This window comes from Salvia hispanica, chromosome 1 (assembly GCF_023119035.1).
Source record: "Salvia hispanica cultivar TCC Black 2014 chromosome 1, UniMelb_Shisp_WGS_1.0, whole genome shotgun sequence".
Taxonomy (NCBI): domain Eukaryota; kingdom Viridiplantae; phylum Streptophyta; class Magnoliopsida; order Lamiales; family Lamiaceae; genus Salvia; species Salvia hispanica.
The window spans coordinates 22,617,720-22,633,000 of NC_062965.1; the positions used below are offsets into that span (position 1 = coordinate 22,617,720).

Consider the following 15,281-nt stretch of genomic DNA (forward strand, 5'->3'; position numbering starts at 1 on the left):
ATTGTCCCTAAAGTAGACCCTCAAGTCTTTCTACTTAACTCGTTTTACCTTTTTTCACTCTTTTAGTCAGACCTTCATTGTTGTTTTGCACGATATGACAAGCTTCTTTTCGAGTAATTTTACGAGGAATTAGTGCAGTGACCATTGGGATGAGGTATTAGTCCTCTAGTTGTCGGCATGAGAGATACCTTGGAAAACCAAAAAAACATTAATATTATTGTATTGCATAAAAGTTAGTATGGTTTTAAAAGTGATTGTTCTTGTGAAAACTAATTAAATAAAGTGATCATCAAGTTGTTATATAAATATATAGTAATTCAAAGTCAACTTAACTACAAAGACTTCCTGTTCCTTTTCCTTTCCTTTTTCTAATGATACTTAATTACAATGACTTAAAAAATGCAAGACTTTGCGGCCCAAATGGGACCATAATGGGACCAAAGTCTAACAAAAATTCAACAACTTTGAATCAAATCAGTAATGATCTTCTCTTTTATTGGTTATATCCAAAAGTGGGACCAATCTCTAAGAAAAACACAAAACCTTGCAATATACACCAAATTTATTACCACACGCTTTTAAGAAAAGTCGTGACATATTTCACATACATAAAAGCAACAAACAGGGCTGGTTTATTGTATCATTGCTCATTCTGTGCAATGGCCATTTCTTCACTTTCCTACTTATTCCTTTTCTCCATAATTCTAACGACAACGAGCATCTCCGTCCACGTCCATGGCCAGTGCCTCGAGGATCAAAAGGCCGCGTTGCTTGAGCTGAAGCGCGGCTGGAAATTCGACCCCTCGTATTCCAAGAAGCTAGTGCATTGGAATGAGACCTATGACTGTTGCAGCTGGGGTGGTGTGAGATGCAATAATGATGGCACAGTTCAGGGGTTGTATCTTACAAATGAGTCCATTTCAGGTGAAATACACACCTCTTCAAGTATTTTCAGTTTAGGATCTCTGTTGTTCCTAGAACTGGACAATAACTCATTGAGCGGCGCAATTCCCCACCGTCTGTTCAGCCTTTGGTCCGTCACACTTTCGAACAACTTGTTCGACAACATTTCTCAACCAGAAAGCTATGAATCTCCCCCTCCTCCAACAGGTCCTTTTGTTATTGCTACCAATTTCTCAATGCCAACTGTTTTCTTATCTCTTGCTAATAACCGTTTAAGTGGAGACATCCCGAGCTTCTTCTGCAAAGCGCTCCCCACCATCCAAGGCCTCGATTTGTCATTCAACAACTTCAGTGGCAGCATACCTCGCTGTCTACTCCAAAATCCGTATATTCGGATGCTCAACTTGAAGGGGAATAAACTCGATGGCAGCATCCCGGATCAATTCACCAAGTGTGCTCTTACAACGTTAGACGTGAGCAACAACGAGTTAACTGGGGAGATCCCGAAGTCCATTGCAAGGTGTGAATCCTTACAGGTTCTGAATGTAGGATACAATAACTTCGATGGTGTTTTCCCGTGCATGCTTCCTCCGAGCTTGCACATTCTCGTGTTGCGTTCCAACAGTTTCCGCGGAGAGGTGAGGTGCGACATGAGCTGGCCTGATCTTCAGATTGTCGATGTATCTTATAATAATTTACGCGGCAATCTCAGTTCATTGAGATTTTCTAGTTGGAAAGGAATGATAATTGAAAGTAATACAAGTGTAAAGCGTAACTATTCCGAAGAATACAATGTTCTTCTTCTTGGTCTGTATCACTACTACCGTGATGAGGTGACATTGAGCATTAAGGGGGTTGAGCTTAAGATTGTCAAGATTTGGCCTGAGTTTACGTGCATCGATTTCTCTTCCAACAATTTCAACGGAAGCATACCGGATGCAATCGGTGATCTAAGCACCCTCTATCTTCTCAACTTATCGCACAACGCTCTCACTGGCTCGATCCCAAGGTCACTTGGTGCGCTATCGGATCTTGGAGCGCTCGACCTCTCTGTCAATCAGCTTGGAGGGAGAATACCGGAGGAGCTCGCACGGCTCACATTCCTTTCATTCTTGAATGTGTCCAACAATGTGTTGGTTGGAGGTATCCCAAATGGCCGTCAATTCCACACATTTTCTTCGAATTCTTTTGAAGGGAATGTAGGGTTATGCGGCTTCCCACTCAACAGAAGCTGCAGCACGCCGCCTCCTAGCCCCGCACCATCAAAATCGAAAGATAAGGAGATCACATGGGAATATGTGTTTGCTGCGCTTGGTTATGTTGTGGGATCAGGAAGCATTGTATTGACACTTTTATGTTGCGGAAGGGTCAGAGAACCATACTTTGAGAAGATAGAAGAGATAGCTGACAAGATATTCTACGAGAGAGGAAGGAGAAAAAGACATGAAAGAAGAGTAAGAAGAAGAAGAGAAGAGAAGAAAGGAGGAATGGGCTTAGGAGACAAAGAAGTTGGTGATATGCATTTAGAAATAAATAAGGGTGTTGAGTATTTTTTGTGTGTGTGGAATTGAAGTTTGTACTTTTCTTTCTTTGTGTCATATATTTTTATAAGGTGAAAAGGTGATTATGTTAGTTTGGTATTTATCTTTTGTGAGAAAGTTGTCCTCTCATGTTGTCAATTTCATCGTTGAGGTTTTGATGATTAACGAATTGAACGAGAGTTGGAGCGAACGAGTTAAGGCTTGTGGTAGTACGAGTTATAATTTTGAGTTTTGTGTGTCATGACAAGTACGAATAATACGTACCTTCATTCGTGCCATGTGTACAAAGTTAAAGTAACTGCATTTTGATGCGCATATCTTGATGGACAAGAACCGCGTTGAGGACAACATTGTATATTTGCATGACCATGTCTCCGCAACAAATCAAACCCTATCATCACCACAAGACGAGTGTTACAGGCAGACTCCAAGTCGCATTCATCGCCACACGCATTGCCTAACACGATTACATGTCTATGTTTGAAGAATTAATTTTTTAGTTAATTATTATTTTGTTGTTTTATTTATTTGTAAGAGCATATTCAGAGCTCCTTCTCAGGTTTTCTACTGTTCTCAGGGATAGGTGCAAGTGATATATAGATGTATCATACATAAAGGGACTATCACTTCCGAAAAAAATTAACGTAACTACATCGAATTATTTTTCCTTTTCCTTTCCTTTTTCTTTGTGGAACTCAAAAGTAGAACGACTTGAAAAAGGCAAGTCTTCGCAAACCAAAAGGACCCCAACAATTTTGAATCAAATAATAAAGATCTTAATTACTCTATCCGTCCGCGAATAGGAGTCCTGGTTCATTATTACTATTAATGGTAAAGAGACCCCACATTCCACCGACTCATTTTACTCACATATCATTTAAAACTAATATATACAAGTGGGATTATATCGTAAAACCGCCGGAATGAAATGAGACTCCTATTAACTGACGGAGGGAGTATATCGTAAAGTGGGATGAATGTCTAAGAAAATTTATCAGCACACGTTTTAAGAAATTTCGTGATACTTTTCATGTTAAATTGAGATTTACATTTAGTTTCTAGTTATGCATTACAATATACTCCCTCCGTCCCCCATTAGGAGTCACACTTTGACCGGGCACGGGTTTTAAGAAATGTAAAGAAAAGTTGGTTGAAAAAATTAGTGAAATGTGGGACTCATTTTTTTATATTAGTTTTATAATAAAATGTGAGTGAATTAAGTTAGTGGAATGTGGGACCTACTTACTATTTATGGTAAAAATGAAGTGTGACTCTTAATTGGGGACGGACCGAAATAGAAAAGTGTGACTCTTAATCGGGGACGGAGGGAGTAATTCAGTTACTTTTAACATGTATAAAAGCTACAAACAAGTGCTCTTTCATTATTGTACCATTACACATTCAATGCAATGGCATCTCCTTCCCTTCCCTACTTATTCCTTTTCTCTGTGACGGTGATGGCAACGAGTGTCTCGGTCCATGGCCATGCCGCGAGGACCAAGAGGCTGCGTTGCTCGGGCTCAAGAGCGAGTGGAAATTCGACCCTTCTTATTCGAAGAAACTGGGGCATTGGAATCAAAGCAATGAGTGTTGCAGCTGGGCTGGTGTGCAATGTATTGATGGTTATGTAATCTGGTTGGATCTCTCAAATGAGTCCATTTCAGGTGAAATTAGTACCTCTTCAAATCTTTTCAGTTTGAGAAATCTGACAATGTTAGATTTGAATTCTAATTCATTGGGTGGCATGATTCCCCACCAATTGTTTGCCCTTCACCAGCTCATGTACCTCTCACTCTCAAACAACTTGTTCAACAACATTTCCCAACCCGAAATCGACGAATTTCTCGCCCTTACTCAACCCGAAAGCGAAGAATACAGCATAGAATTCCTGGGCCACTTCTTAGACCTTGCTAACAACAATCTAACCGGAGATATTCCAATCTTCTTCTGCAGTTACCCAACCTTCACCGTTGGCCTCGACTTGTCCTTCAATAACTTCATCGGTAGCATACCTCCCTGCCTACTGCAAAACCTCAAAGTGCTCAACTTGAGGGGGAATAGACGGCAGCATCCCGGATCAATTTCAGAGATGCTCCCTTTCCTCGTTGGACCTCAGCAACAACGACTTGGGCGGGGAGATTCCAAAGTCCATTGCAAACTGTGGCTCCTTGCGCGTCTTGAATGTGGGATACAACAACTTTCATTATGTCTTCCCATGCATGCTGCCTCCAAGCTTGTCGGTTCTCGTGTTGCGTTTCAACAGATTCGATGGCGAGGTCAGGTGTAATACCAGCTGGCCAAATCTTCAAATTGTCGATATTTCCTTCAATGATTTTAGTGGAAGCTCGGTTCGTTAAGATTCTCGGGATGGAAAGGAATGATACTACACGCGTATGCGACACGTCATCTGACATTAAAGCCTGACCAGCCTAACAGAAAAGCAATGTCATCTAGCCAAAGCTCAACTGGGGACACAAGCTCAGCAGGAGAAGCACATGGGGACTTTGGGCTGCCAGACGAAAACAGGCGTAAAAAAAGAATTATTAATGTTGGTTCTCCATTGGATTACTACCATAATGAGGTGACATTAACCATGAAGGGGATTGAGCTTAATCTTGTCAAGATAACTCCGGAGTATACGTGCATTGATTTCTCTTCCAACAGTTTCAACGGAGGCATACCAGATGCAATCGGTGATCTAAGCTCACTCTTTCTTCTCAACTTATCCCACAACGCTCTCACTGGCGCAATCCCAAGATCACTAGCTGCCCTGAGGCTACTAGAAGCGCTTGACCTCTCTGTCAACCTGCTCAGAGGAAGAATACCAGAGGAGCTTGCGCGCCTCACATTCCTTTCATTCTTGAATGTGTCTAACAATGTGCTTGTCGGAGGTATTCCAAGTGGCCCACAATTCCAAACATTTTCTCCGAATTCCTTTGAAGGGAACAAAGGGTTATGCGGCTTCCCACTCGACAGAAACTGCAACGGGCCGCCTGGGGCTGGTATCACGTCATCAAAATTGAAACACAAGGAGATAGAATGGGAATATGTGTTTGCTGCTCTTGGTTATGTTGTGGGATTAGGAAGCATTTTCTGGGCACTTTTATGTTGCAGAAGCTTTAGGGAGCCATACTTTGAGAAGATAGAAGAGGTTGCTGAGGAGATATTGAACCGAAGAGCCGCGAAAAGAAGAGAAGAAAATAGATGAAGATTAGAGATGAGGAATGAATTTAGGAGACAACAAAGAAGTTGGTGATATGCATTGAGAAACAAATAAGGGTGTTGAGTATCTTGTTTAGGTGTGAAAGTTTCTACTTTTCTTTGTTTGTGTGATATATAATTTTATAAGGTTATGAAGGTGATTATGTTTGTTTGGTATTTATCTATTGTAAGGAAGTTGTCCTCTCATGTTGTCGGTCTATTTCATTGTTGGATTGACGAATTGAACGAGCTGGAGTGAACAAGTTAGGTCTTGCGGTAGTACAAGTTGTAATTTTAAGTTTTACGGGCGAAATTCTACTTTTGGCTAATTCTACGATAGAGCTTCACAGATTGGGGAGCTTTTTTTTTAAATTCCAGCCTTTGTGAGAGACGAATGAGCCTCATGCGTCTTTCACTTTAATTAAACGAATGAGGCTCATGCGTCTTTATGAAAGATGCAGTTGAAGACACATGAGCGTCATTCACTTGAAATTGTCCGGAGTGTGGATGCAGTTGAAGACACATGAGCCTCATTCACTTGAATTTATCGGGAGTCCAGATGCAGTTGAAGAAGGGAAGACGCATGAGCCTCATTCACTTGAACTCGTCGGGAGTCCAGATGCAGTTGAAGAAGGAACCGATGAAAGATGCATGAGTGATGAGGCTCATGCGTATTTCATAAAGACGCATGAAGCTCATTCGTTTCATTAAAGTGAAAGACGTGTGAGGTTCATGCGTCTCTCACAAAGCTGGAATTCATCAGTTTATGCATCATGGAAAATACGAATATTACCTCGTTCATGCCATGTGTACAAAGTAAAAGTATGGCATTTTTGATACGCATATCTTGATGGATAAGAACCACGTTGAGGACAACGTTGTAGATTCGCATGACCATGTGTCTCCACAACAAATCAAACTCTATCATCACCACAAGACGTGCGTTACACAGAGACTCCAAGCCATACGCGTCACCCAACGCGATTCCATGACTATGTTTGAAGAATTATTTCCTTAGTTTAGATAATTTTGTTGCTTTACTTATTTGTAAGAACATATAAACGAAAGTCCAACCACAAGGGCTAGTATTATAAATGGTCTTTGGCATCACTAATAATATTAGATATTAATATTTGCCAATTTATCTCTTTAGGCATTTCATCGAACAGTTAGAAGCTCTTCAAACAAAGCATCTTCCTCAAGAACAACTTTTACGTGAACTCACTGACACAATGTATACTAAACTAAAGCAAATTATGATCAAACACAGTGTCTTTAAACAACATTTGTAAATATATGTGTATGAATGAATCACAAAATGTAACTGCCTGACCTCCCGTCCCGTCTCGCCGACGCCGACGCCGACCATCCTCTGATTGTCGCCTCCTGCAACGTTATGTTGATTTTTTCAATTAAATAGATGCCCAATTGTTTTGTTTAGGGAGAGTGAATTGGGGAATTTATAATTAGCACAGTTTGTATCTTGGACTTGAGGATAAGAATTTGAAGTTTTTTTCAGACTTGGGAATTGAAACTATAATTGATTTCAACAAAATCATTTATATGATTAATATTTAATAAATTATTTGATTTTATTAACAAAAAAGTGAATAGAAAAATCTACAGGGTCGTGGATCCCATATTTACAGTATATATTGGTTTTATGATTGTATAATAAAAAGAATTAAATGAGTTATTAAAATGTAAGGTTAATTTATAAAAAGTAAAAGTGAAAATGAGATATTTATTGGTAGAAAAATAGATAAAAATAAAAAAATTGGACATTTAATAGACACAAAAAGAGTAATATTGCATTTATATGGAGCAGTTGAAATATAAATATAATGAATCAACTTTATTTTTTGATATTGTCATGATATTACCAAATTAAGGATAGCAATGCCCGGGAAACACAAGTGAGGATAAATAAGAGGAGAGTAGAAAAGGAATTTTAAATAGACGATTAATCACTTCGAATCAAGGATAATCAATCTCATAGTAATGATAACTACTTAATCACGAGAATATAAGTGCAGATTTGTTGATATTGTCACAACATTACCAAGCTGAGGATAACAATGCTCGAGAAACACCGATGAATAGTGGGAATCAATCTATCTATAAATATACAAGGAGGAGTTTTAGGAATAATTACGTGAATATCATTAATAATATAAAAAGATTTTCTAATATACTTACTATATTATCTATCTATAATCTATCTATAAATATATAAAAGGAGAGTTTTGAGTGTATTTAGGGAAATATTCTTTTAAAATAGATATTATTATTTAAATAAAATTATACAGTTACTTGGTAAATTAGTAGGTAATTATATGAAGATAGTGGAGAGTTATTTAAAGTTAGTGGGGAGTTAATGGGTGGTTATTATCCGTAGTAAACTTAGAAAACGAGTGTTTGATAGAAGGAACGAGTGTTTGGTAGAAGGAACGGAGATCCTACAGGATCAGCTCATTCTGCAGCTATGGCCTCTGATATCTTCCTCTTCTACTCCGCAGATTTGGGCGCTCTCTTGCTTCCCTTTGGTCTAGGCAAGCTTTTTCTTTTTTCGACACTGTGCTGCCATTGTGTTGGCTCTTTATGCAAGATCTCGTACGAGTCTCATTGCAATTGTTCCTCGCCTTGAAGACCCTTCCGGGCAGTCTCTGCAATTAATTTTTGCCAGCTATAGTAGCACGTATCCTGGACCATCAATTTCTCACGGCGTTTCTCCCATCCACGACTCTTTCCTTCCATTAAACCGACATTTTCATGTCAATAATCTCTTCATTCTATTTTGTTAGTATTGGTTTTATATTTTATGATTTTCGTTTTCATTTGGATTTGATTGGTTCTAATAAGAAAAAAAAAATTGAATCTTGATTAAAAAAATTCTCCCTTCAGAATTGGATGCTACTGAGATCACCAAACGAAGAAGAATGAGTTTTTCAGATCCCACACGATCACCAAATCAGTTCGTATCACCGCTGTATTTCGGCGGCGACGCTGCCACATACTGGCCGTCGTTCTGGGCCGGCACAGACCAGCACCAAATGTAGCAGCATCCCGACAATGGTGGTTAAATGTTCATTTAGCGTATCACATCTTATGCTTTGGTCTACGGATGATCATTTTAATACATTGTTGTTTCTTATTTTATTGTAGTTTTAGGTGAGGCGGACGGCTTTAAAGATGACAAACGAGTTATTTTACCTATGAGTTATGTGTTCTGTTGAAGAGTAACGAATTGGGAAGAACTGGAGAATTTAGTTTATAATGATGAGATTGATTTTAATTTTAAATTTAATGTAGTATATAAAGAAATTTTAAAAATGATGAATAATTATCCATTGTGTTTAATTCTTTATTGTGATAGAATTTTATCTTCCTATTCCATGATTTAATGTTTATACATTATATTATGTGATTTGTTCCAAATTTATTATGCTTCAATATTGATTTGTATAGATTTTTTATTCTTAATAACTAAAATTGTTGCTCATATTGTTCATCGTTAATATTAATTCTAATTTTATTTAATTAATTTAAAATTTTGTATTAAAAATATATTAATCTGTGCATAGCACAGGTGTGATACTAGTTAAATTTAAATATCAGGTTATGTAACCTAAATGAAATATTAATACTATGACTACTCATTTTTTTCATGATTAACTACCCACTAGTGATATTCATTGTCACTTACCCACTAACCTATTAACTTTGGGATTTATAAAGAGATTTGATCATCAATCGTGTTGTTTCTACTGCTCTTGGATGCAGAAGACGAAAACAACTGCCATCTGTTGTCATGAACCTTGAGGTTTTGTTGAAGACCAAGAAACACAAATTGTGTTAATAGCTATCCAGCAGGCCTGGATTACAAAGGTTAGTGGTGAAAGCATTGAGATATGGATTCACCTCTGTTCGGGTATGGGTGGTAGCAGCTACACGGGAAGTAGGCGATGCAGGGTATACTATTAGGGTATGCAACAAAAAAAAAAAAATCGGCTAAATGCATGCATATTGATATCGGTTGTATATTCTATGCTATTTTGTTGTATTTTTGTTGATGATTTTGATCGATTTGGCTATCTTCTAATATATATTTATGCACTATTTTTATTTACATGTGTTTGTGATTGATCTTTTGTAGTATAGATCTAAAAGTGATTTAAATGATATGTGATTTATGTGCAATTTTTGGTTTATAAACTTATTTGGTTATATGGGTTTTTATTGGTACAATAAATTGCTATGGTATAAATTTGCGATTTTAGAACTTGAAATAATAATATTGTTTCTCATTCGGTATATATGTTTTTTTTTCTTTGGTTTATTTTATATTTTTTAATAATTGTTTTTTATTTTATATATTTATAATTTCAAATTTCATATAATGATATTTTTATAAATTTATAAAATCATTTTACAGTATAAAATAAGTTTAAATAAAAGAAAATGGATCATGCATCGCACGTGGGTGATACTAGTATATACTTCATCCGTTCCATAGTAATAGAGTCATTTCCCCTTTTAGTAAAAGTCAACACATTTTTACACACCTACTTTACTCTCTCTTACTTTTTTTCTCTCTTCATCTTTCTACATTTTTCATTTTCCACTTTATTTTCCTTTTACTTAACTCACCTAACACAATTTTTCTTAATCTCTGTGCCGGAAAGATACGTCTCTATTACTATAGAACGTAAGGAGTATAAGAGAGTAGAAAAACGATGCTAAATAAACGAATAAGCTCTACGCGACGGAAAACACTTCAGCCCAAAAGGATTCCCTTCGGCCTTATATGAATCTTGATTTCTCGGCCCAAACACTTAAGAAAGGCCCAACCCAAACGCACAATATGACCCAAATTCAAACCTCTCTCTCAAAACAGAGTCGCCTCCCTCCCTTCTTCTCTCTACCGCCGTGTGCTCGAATTCGCGCCGTCATTGTTATCTCTCCCGACGGTGAACCGCTGCTGTTCGCTCGCTTCCATTTTTAAAAGTTTTTCTGAACAAATTGGACTGCATCGGTAATTTACCGCGGTGAACAAGATGGTGGTGAAGGTGGCAAAAGTGCAGAAAACAAAACCCTTACCTGCCGCGGAGCAGGTGAAGTAAAGCTTAATGTTGCCAATCTCTCCAATTTCTATTGTTTGACTGTAAATTGATTGTTTGAGGTTGATTTGCATTGGCAGACTGAAGAAGAGAAGATGTCAGTTAAGAAATATCTGCGAGGGGAAGCTGCGGATTTGGGGGTAAATTGTTTTTTACATTTACTGCTGTGATTTGAGGTTTTTGTTTGGATGTTTTGATAATTGTGTTTGTTGCTTGTTGCAGGAACTACAAGATAAGAAATTGAAGGGTCAGCTAGCTGTGAGGGAAGAGTTGTATGGGAAGTCTGCCCAAGCTGCTGCTCAGGCTGAGAAGGTAACTCCTTGATTTGCTTCAGATGCTATTGTTACTTTTTGTTTTCTGTAACATTGAGCTATTAGTGAACTTTCAGCATTGAGAAGAGATTAATTCTTTTTTGGTGTTTTCGTAGTGGCTTATGCCGAGTGAAGGAGGCTATCTCGAAGTTGAGGGTATAGAGAAAACGTGGAGGATTAAGCAGGACGCAATAGCTGCTGAAGTAGATATCTTGAGTTTGAGGAAACAATTCGATATTGTCTTGCCAGGTTCGGATCCCATTTATATGTGGAATCGTATATTTTGGCGTTTAAGTTGGATGATAATTATTCTTGGATATGATGTGCTATATATTGTATCGTAGTTGGAGGACTCGAATATTGATTGATCGATGATATGAAATGACTCAAAGTTATGTCTTCTGGAGCTTGGGGAAATTAAGATATTTTCCGAATGTAGAGTGGTATTGTATTAGATATATGTTCTTAATTGGATAGATTACGCTTCATATTTGTTTATTGGCTTAGAAACTGGATAGTAATATGATTAATGGCAAACATTTACCTGTTTATATGTTGCTTTCCTATAATTTTCACATATTCTTTTACCCTGCTTCTTATTGAATCTGGAAGCAGAGGATATATGTTGTTGCTTCATGACTTCATCACCTTTTCTCGATTCTCAAGTTATATCTATTTGCAGATTTTGGCCCCTACACTCTGGATTTCTCCTTGAGTGGCCGATATATGATAGCGGGTGGAAAAAAGGGTCATATGGCCCTTCTGGACATGAAAAATATGGACCTCATTAAAGAATTTCAGGTACATAGTTGTGTCTAAAGGCTAATTTGTATTTTGTTGAAAGTGGGATATTAAGCTGTGCAAGTCTCTTCAGGTTAGGGAGACTGTTCGTGATGTGGTATTTTTGCATAATCAGAAGCTTTTCGCTGCTGCTCAGAAGAAGTAAGTCCCTCTTGTCATTTTCTTTACATGAGAAATGATTTGGTTGTGCAGTGAAAGGAAAAGCTTTTTCTTGAGGGCGAATGGTTTACATAAACTATTTGGTACTTCTTAAATTCCAAATGATATAAGAGATTTTTTTAGCAATATATCTGAATATGGTGCACTTATTTGTGGCAGGTATGTATACATGTATAGCGACAATGGAACTGAAATGCACTGCCTCAAGGTTAGCAATCTAATCTCTTGCTAATTAGACAGTTGCTAATCTTTTAGCGTTTTAAACTAGGCTGCGTATGATTTTACATAGTGGGCAACCATTTAGAACAAAAATGCAGGATCGAGAGTGGAAAAGCTGGTTTTTATGCTGGTTGAATGGATCATGTTTCATGACTTTCAACACTAGATGAAGTTAATATTGGCCATATGTTCAATAGATCCAATTTTTCACAACAAGTAGCTTGAGAGATTATTCTTTTGATTTTTTACAGCTGATCATATTTCTCTGTTTTTCAGGAGCATGGTGCTGTAACGAAATTACAGTTTCTGAATAAGCATTTCCTGTTGACCTCCATCAATAAACTCGGCCAGCTTCATTACCAAGATATCACAACAGGGGAGATGATTGGCAATTACCGAACTGGTCTGGGTCGCACTGATACAATGGAGGTTAATCCCTACAATAATGTCATTGGCGTTGGTCATTCTGGTGGCACAGTAAGCATGTGGAAGCCTACCAGTGCTGCTCCACTCGTCAAGATGCTGTGTCATCAAGGTCCCGTCACAGCTATGGCGTTCCACTCCAACGGACATCTCATGGCAACAGCCGGAATGGAGAGGAAAATAAAACTGTGGGATTTGAGAAAGTTTGAGGTTCTCCAAACATTACCAGGCACCACCAAGTCTATGCAATTCAGTCAGAAAGGTCTGCTCGCAGCTGCCACCGGCGGATCCTTTGTGCAGGTATTCGGAGATTTATCCGGGTCACAAGAGTACAGCCGATACATGGGTCATTCCATGGCTAAAGGATACCAAATAAAGAAAGTACAGTTTAGACCTTACGAAGACGTTCTCGCCATTGGGCATTCACAGGGTTGGTCTTCCATATTGATTCCAGGATCTGGGGAGCCCAACTTCGACACTTGGGTGGCGAATCCCTTTGAGACACGTAAGCAAAGAAACGAGAAGGAAGTGCGCTCCCTTCTCGACAAACTTCCCCCAGAGACCATCATGCTGGACCCATCCAAAATTGGTTCGGTGAAGCCTGCTACGAAGAAAGAAGGGCCCACGAAGCAGGATATTGAAGCACAGAAGGAAGCTGCTATAGAAGATGCGAAGAAGACTAAACTCAAGAAGAAAACGAAAGGTCGGAGCAAACCTAGCAAGGTGACTAAGAAGAAGCAAGAAGCCATAATGAGAGCCAAGAAACCTTTCTTGGAGAAACAAGATGAGAAGGTGAAGAAGAAGAGAAAGAGAGTTGAAGAGGAGAATCAATTGCCCAAGTCTCTGCAACGATTTGCACGGAAGGTACCGGCTTCTTGAAAGCGACCGCCACTAGGTGTTGTATGCTCTTTCTTCTTACTCAAATCAATACCTTTACTGTTGTAGAAATTGAAATTTTGGCAACTTAGATAGATAATCCAGCTTATTTTAATCTATGGGACAAATGCAGCAGCTTACACATAGAAATTCTGAGTTATGTAAGATGAATGATAGCTGTGCTATCTTTTTGCTATGTGCAAAAGCTTGATTTTTTCTCTACTTAACTTTTTTATTTCGTTTTTTTTACCATTACTTTACCACAACTTTTCTTTTTATTTTTCACTGTTTTTCTTTGCTACTAACTCTTTATTTGATTTTTGGTTTTTAGTTAATAATTTGGGCACTAGGATTGAACATTATATTATTTTTATAAAAAAAAACTCTGTAGGTTCATTTTTTAGTTAATTAAAAATATTAATTGGGTCTTGCAAATGATGGACTATTTTTTGAGTTGAAAACTGGCCCAATATGGTAGTGATGAAATATTGGGATGGTTAATCTCACACTACTATAATGGGAAAATTTAATAATACTAATTACTTGAATAAACTTTAATATAATAATACACATAATCCATGAATGGTAAGATAAGGTGGTGCATTTAGATATTAAATGGGACCATTATTGACTTTTAAAAAACTCATGAACATTAATTTTTTAAAGAGAGAGCGAAAAAACTCTAAATCCGAATAACAGAACAATATATTAAATTCGATTTGGATTTTTAGGCTTTTTGGGTCATATAAGTTTTTTTTTCTTTGAATTTTGATTTTTTAATTCAATCGAAAAAGAATTGAAAATTCAAATTTTAATTAATATATATAACTTTATTTTTATATTTCTTATATGGTTACTAATTAAAATTTGATTTTTAGATTCTATTTGTTGTTATAGAATTTTTTGGATTTTTTGGATTTTTTTGGATTTTTTGGTTCAGCTCAGATTTAGTTAAGAATTGGGTTTCAAATTCGAATTTATATTCTTTCAAATTTTGAATTTTTTGATTGATTCAAACATGTGTGAAACCTAATCCAAGATCCAAATATCCACCATGGTTTTTCCTCTTCTAAACTCAATGAGTCAACAATGGCCACAATAAAAGGGAATTGCTCCTAAGATTCTTCCTAACCTTTATAATTAAATTATTTGCTAATGGGCTCTTTTATTTGACCAATATACATGGAGTATCAATGCTTTCAAGAACATTAAAAAGCCTCAAGTAATTAATCATTATTTTTCTCTAAGTAGGAATCTATTCTCTTGTAAGTTAATTGGAAAGCAAGATATATTTGGAGTTGGTTTACATAATCTGTGTGAGTTTATTAATATAATCAAATTCTTGCAAGGTGGGAACTTGACATTTTCTTTTGAATGGATTAATATTAATATCATAGTTAATGGAGTAACGACTTTTTACACTCTTTTCTTTGCATTTTTTTCTTTATTTTCCATTTTCTCTCTTTCTTTGTCGTGATAGAGCTTTATGACTATATCCACTAATTACGTTGATTGTTTATTTTATAAAAAATAAATGCTCAAAGTCAGAAATTGACGAGTAACAGAATAGATGAACAAAAACAATTTAAGAAAATATTTACTTAATCAATATATAGATAAAATTAAACGTTTCATCCAAGACTATTAAGAAAGAAAAATCATTGGCGAACGCAAGAAAACAAATGCAAACATACACCATATATACTCAATGTTAGCCACCAACCTTC

The 15,281-nt window shown here is 37.0% G+C and overlaps 3 protein-coding genes across 3 annotated transcripts; all 3 read left to right on the forward strand.

Annotated features, from left to right (window-relative positions):
- Positions 1-659: 659 nt before the first annotated feature.
- On the forward strand, positions 660-2,474 carry LOC125190581 (receptor-like protein 33). Its single transcript, XM_048087914.1, has one exon. It carries the CDS (start codon positions 660-662, stop codon positions 2,472-2,474), a length of 1,815 nt encoding a protein of 604 aa, XP_047943871.1.
- Positions 2,475-3,853: 1,379 nt separating this feature from the next.
- LOC125190592 (receptor like protein 26-like) lies at positions 3,854-5,652 on the forward strand. The gene is made up of 3 exons (XM_048087925.1): positions 3,854-4,071; positions 4,140-4,725; positions 4,783-5,652. Exons 1-3 carry the CDS (start codon positions 3,854-3,856, stop codon positions 5,650-5,652), a joined length of 1,674 nt encoding a protein of 557 aa, XP_047943882.1.
- Positions 5,653-10,549: 4,897 nt separating this feature from the next.
- Positions 10,550-13,776, forward strand: LOC125201453 (probable U3 small nucleolar RNA-associated protein 7). The gene is made up of 8 exons (XM_048099569.1): positions 10,550-10,759; positions 10,846-10,905; positions 10,988-11,077; positions 11,193-11,325; positions 11,759-11,877; positions 11,951-12,018; positions 12,196-12,244; positions 12,532-13,776. Exons 1-8 carry the CDS (start codon positions 10,703-10,705, stop codon positions 13,555-13,557), a joined length of 1,602 nt encoding a protein of 533 aa, XP_047955526.1. The 5' UTR covers positions 10,550-10,702; the 3' UTR covers positions 13,558-13,776.
- Positions 13,777-15,281: the final 1,505 nt, after the last annotated feature.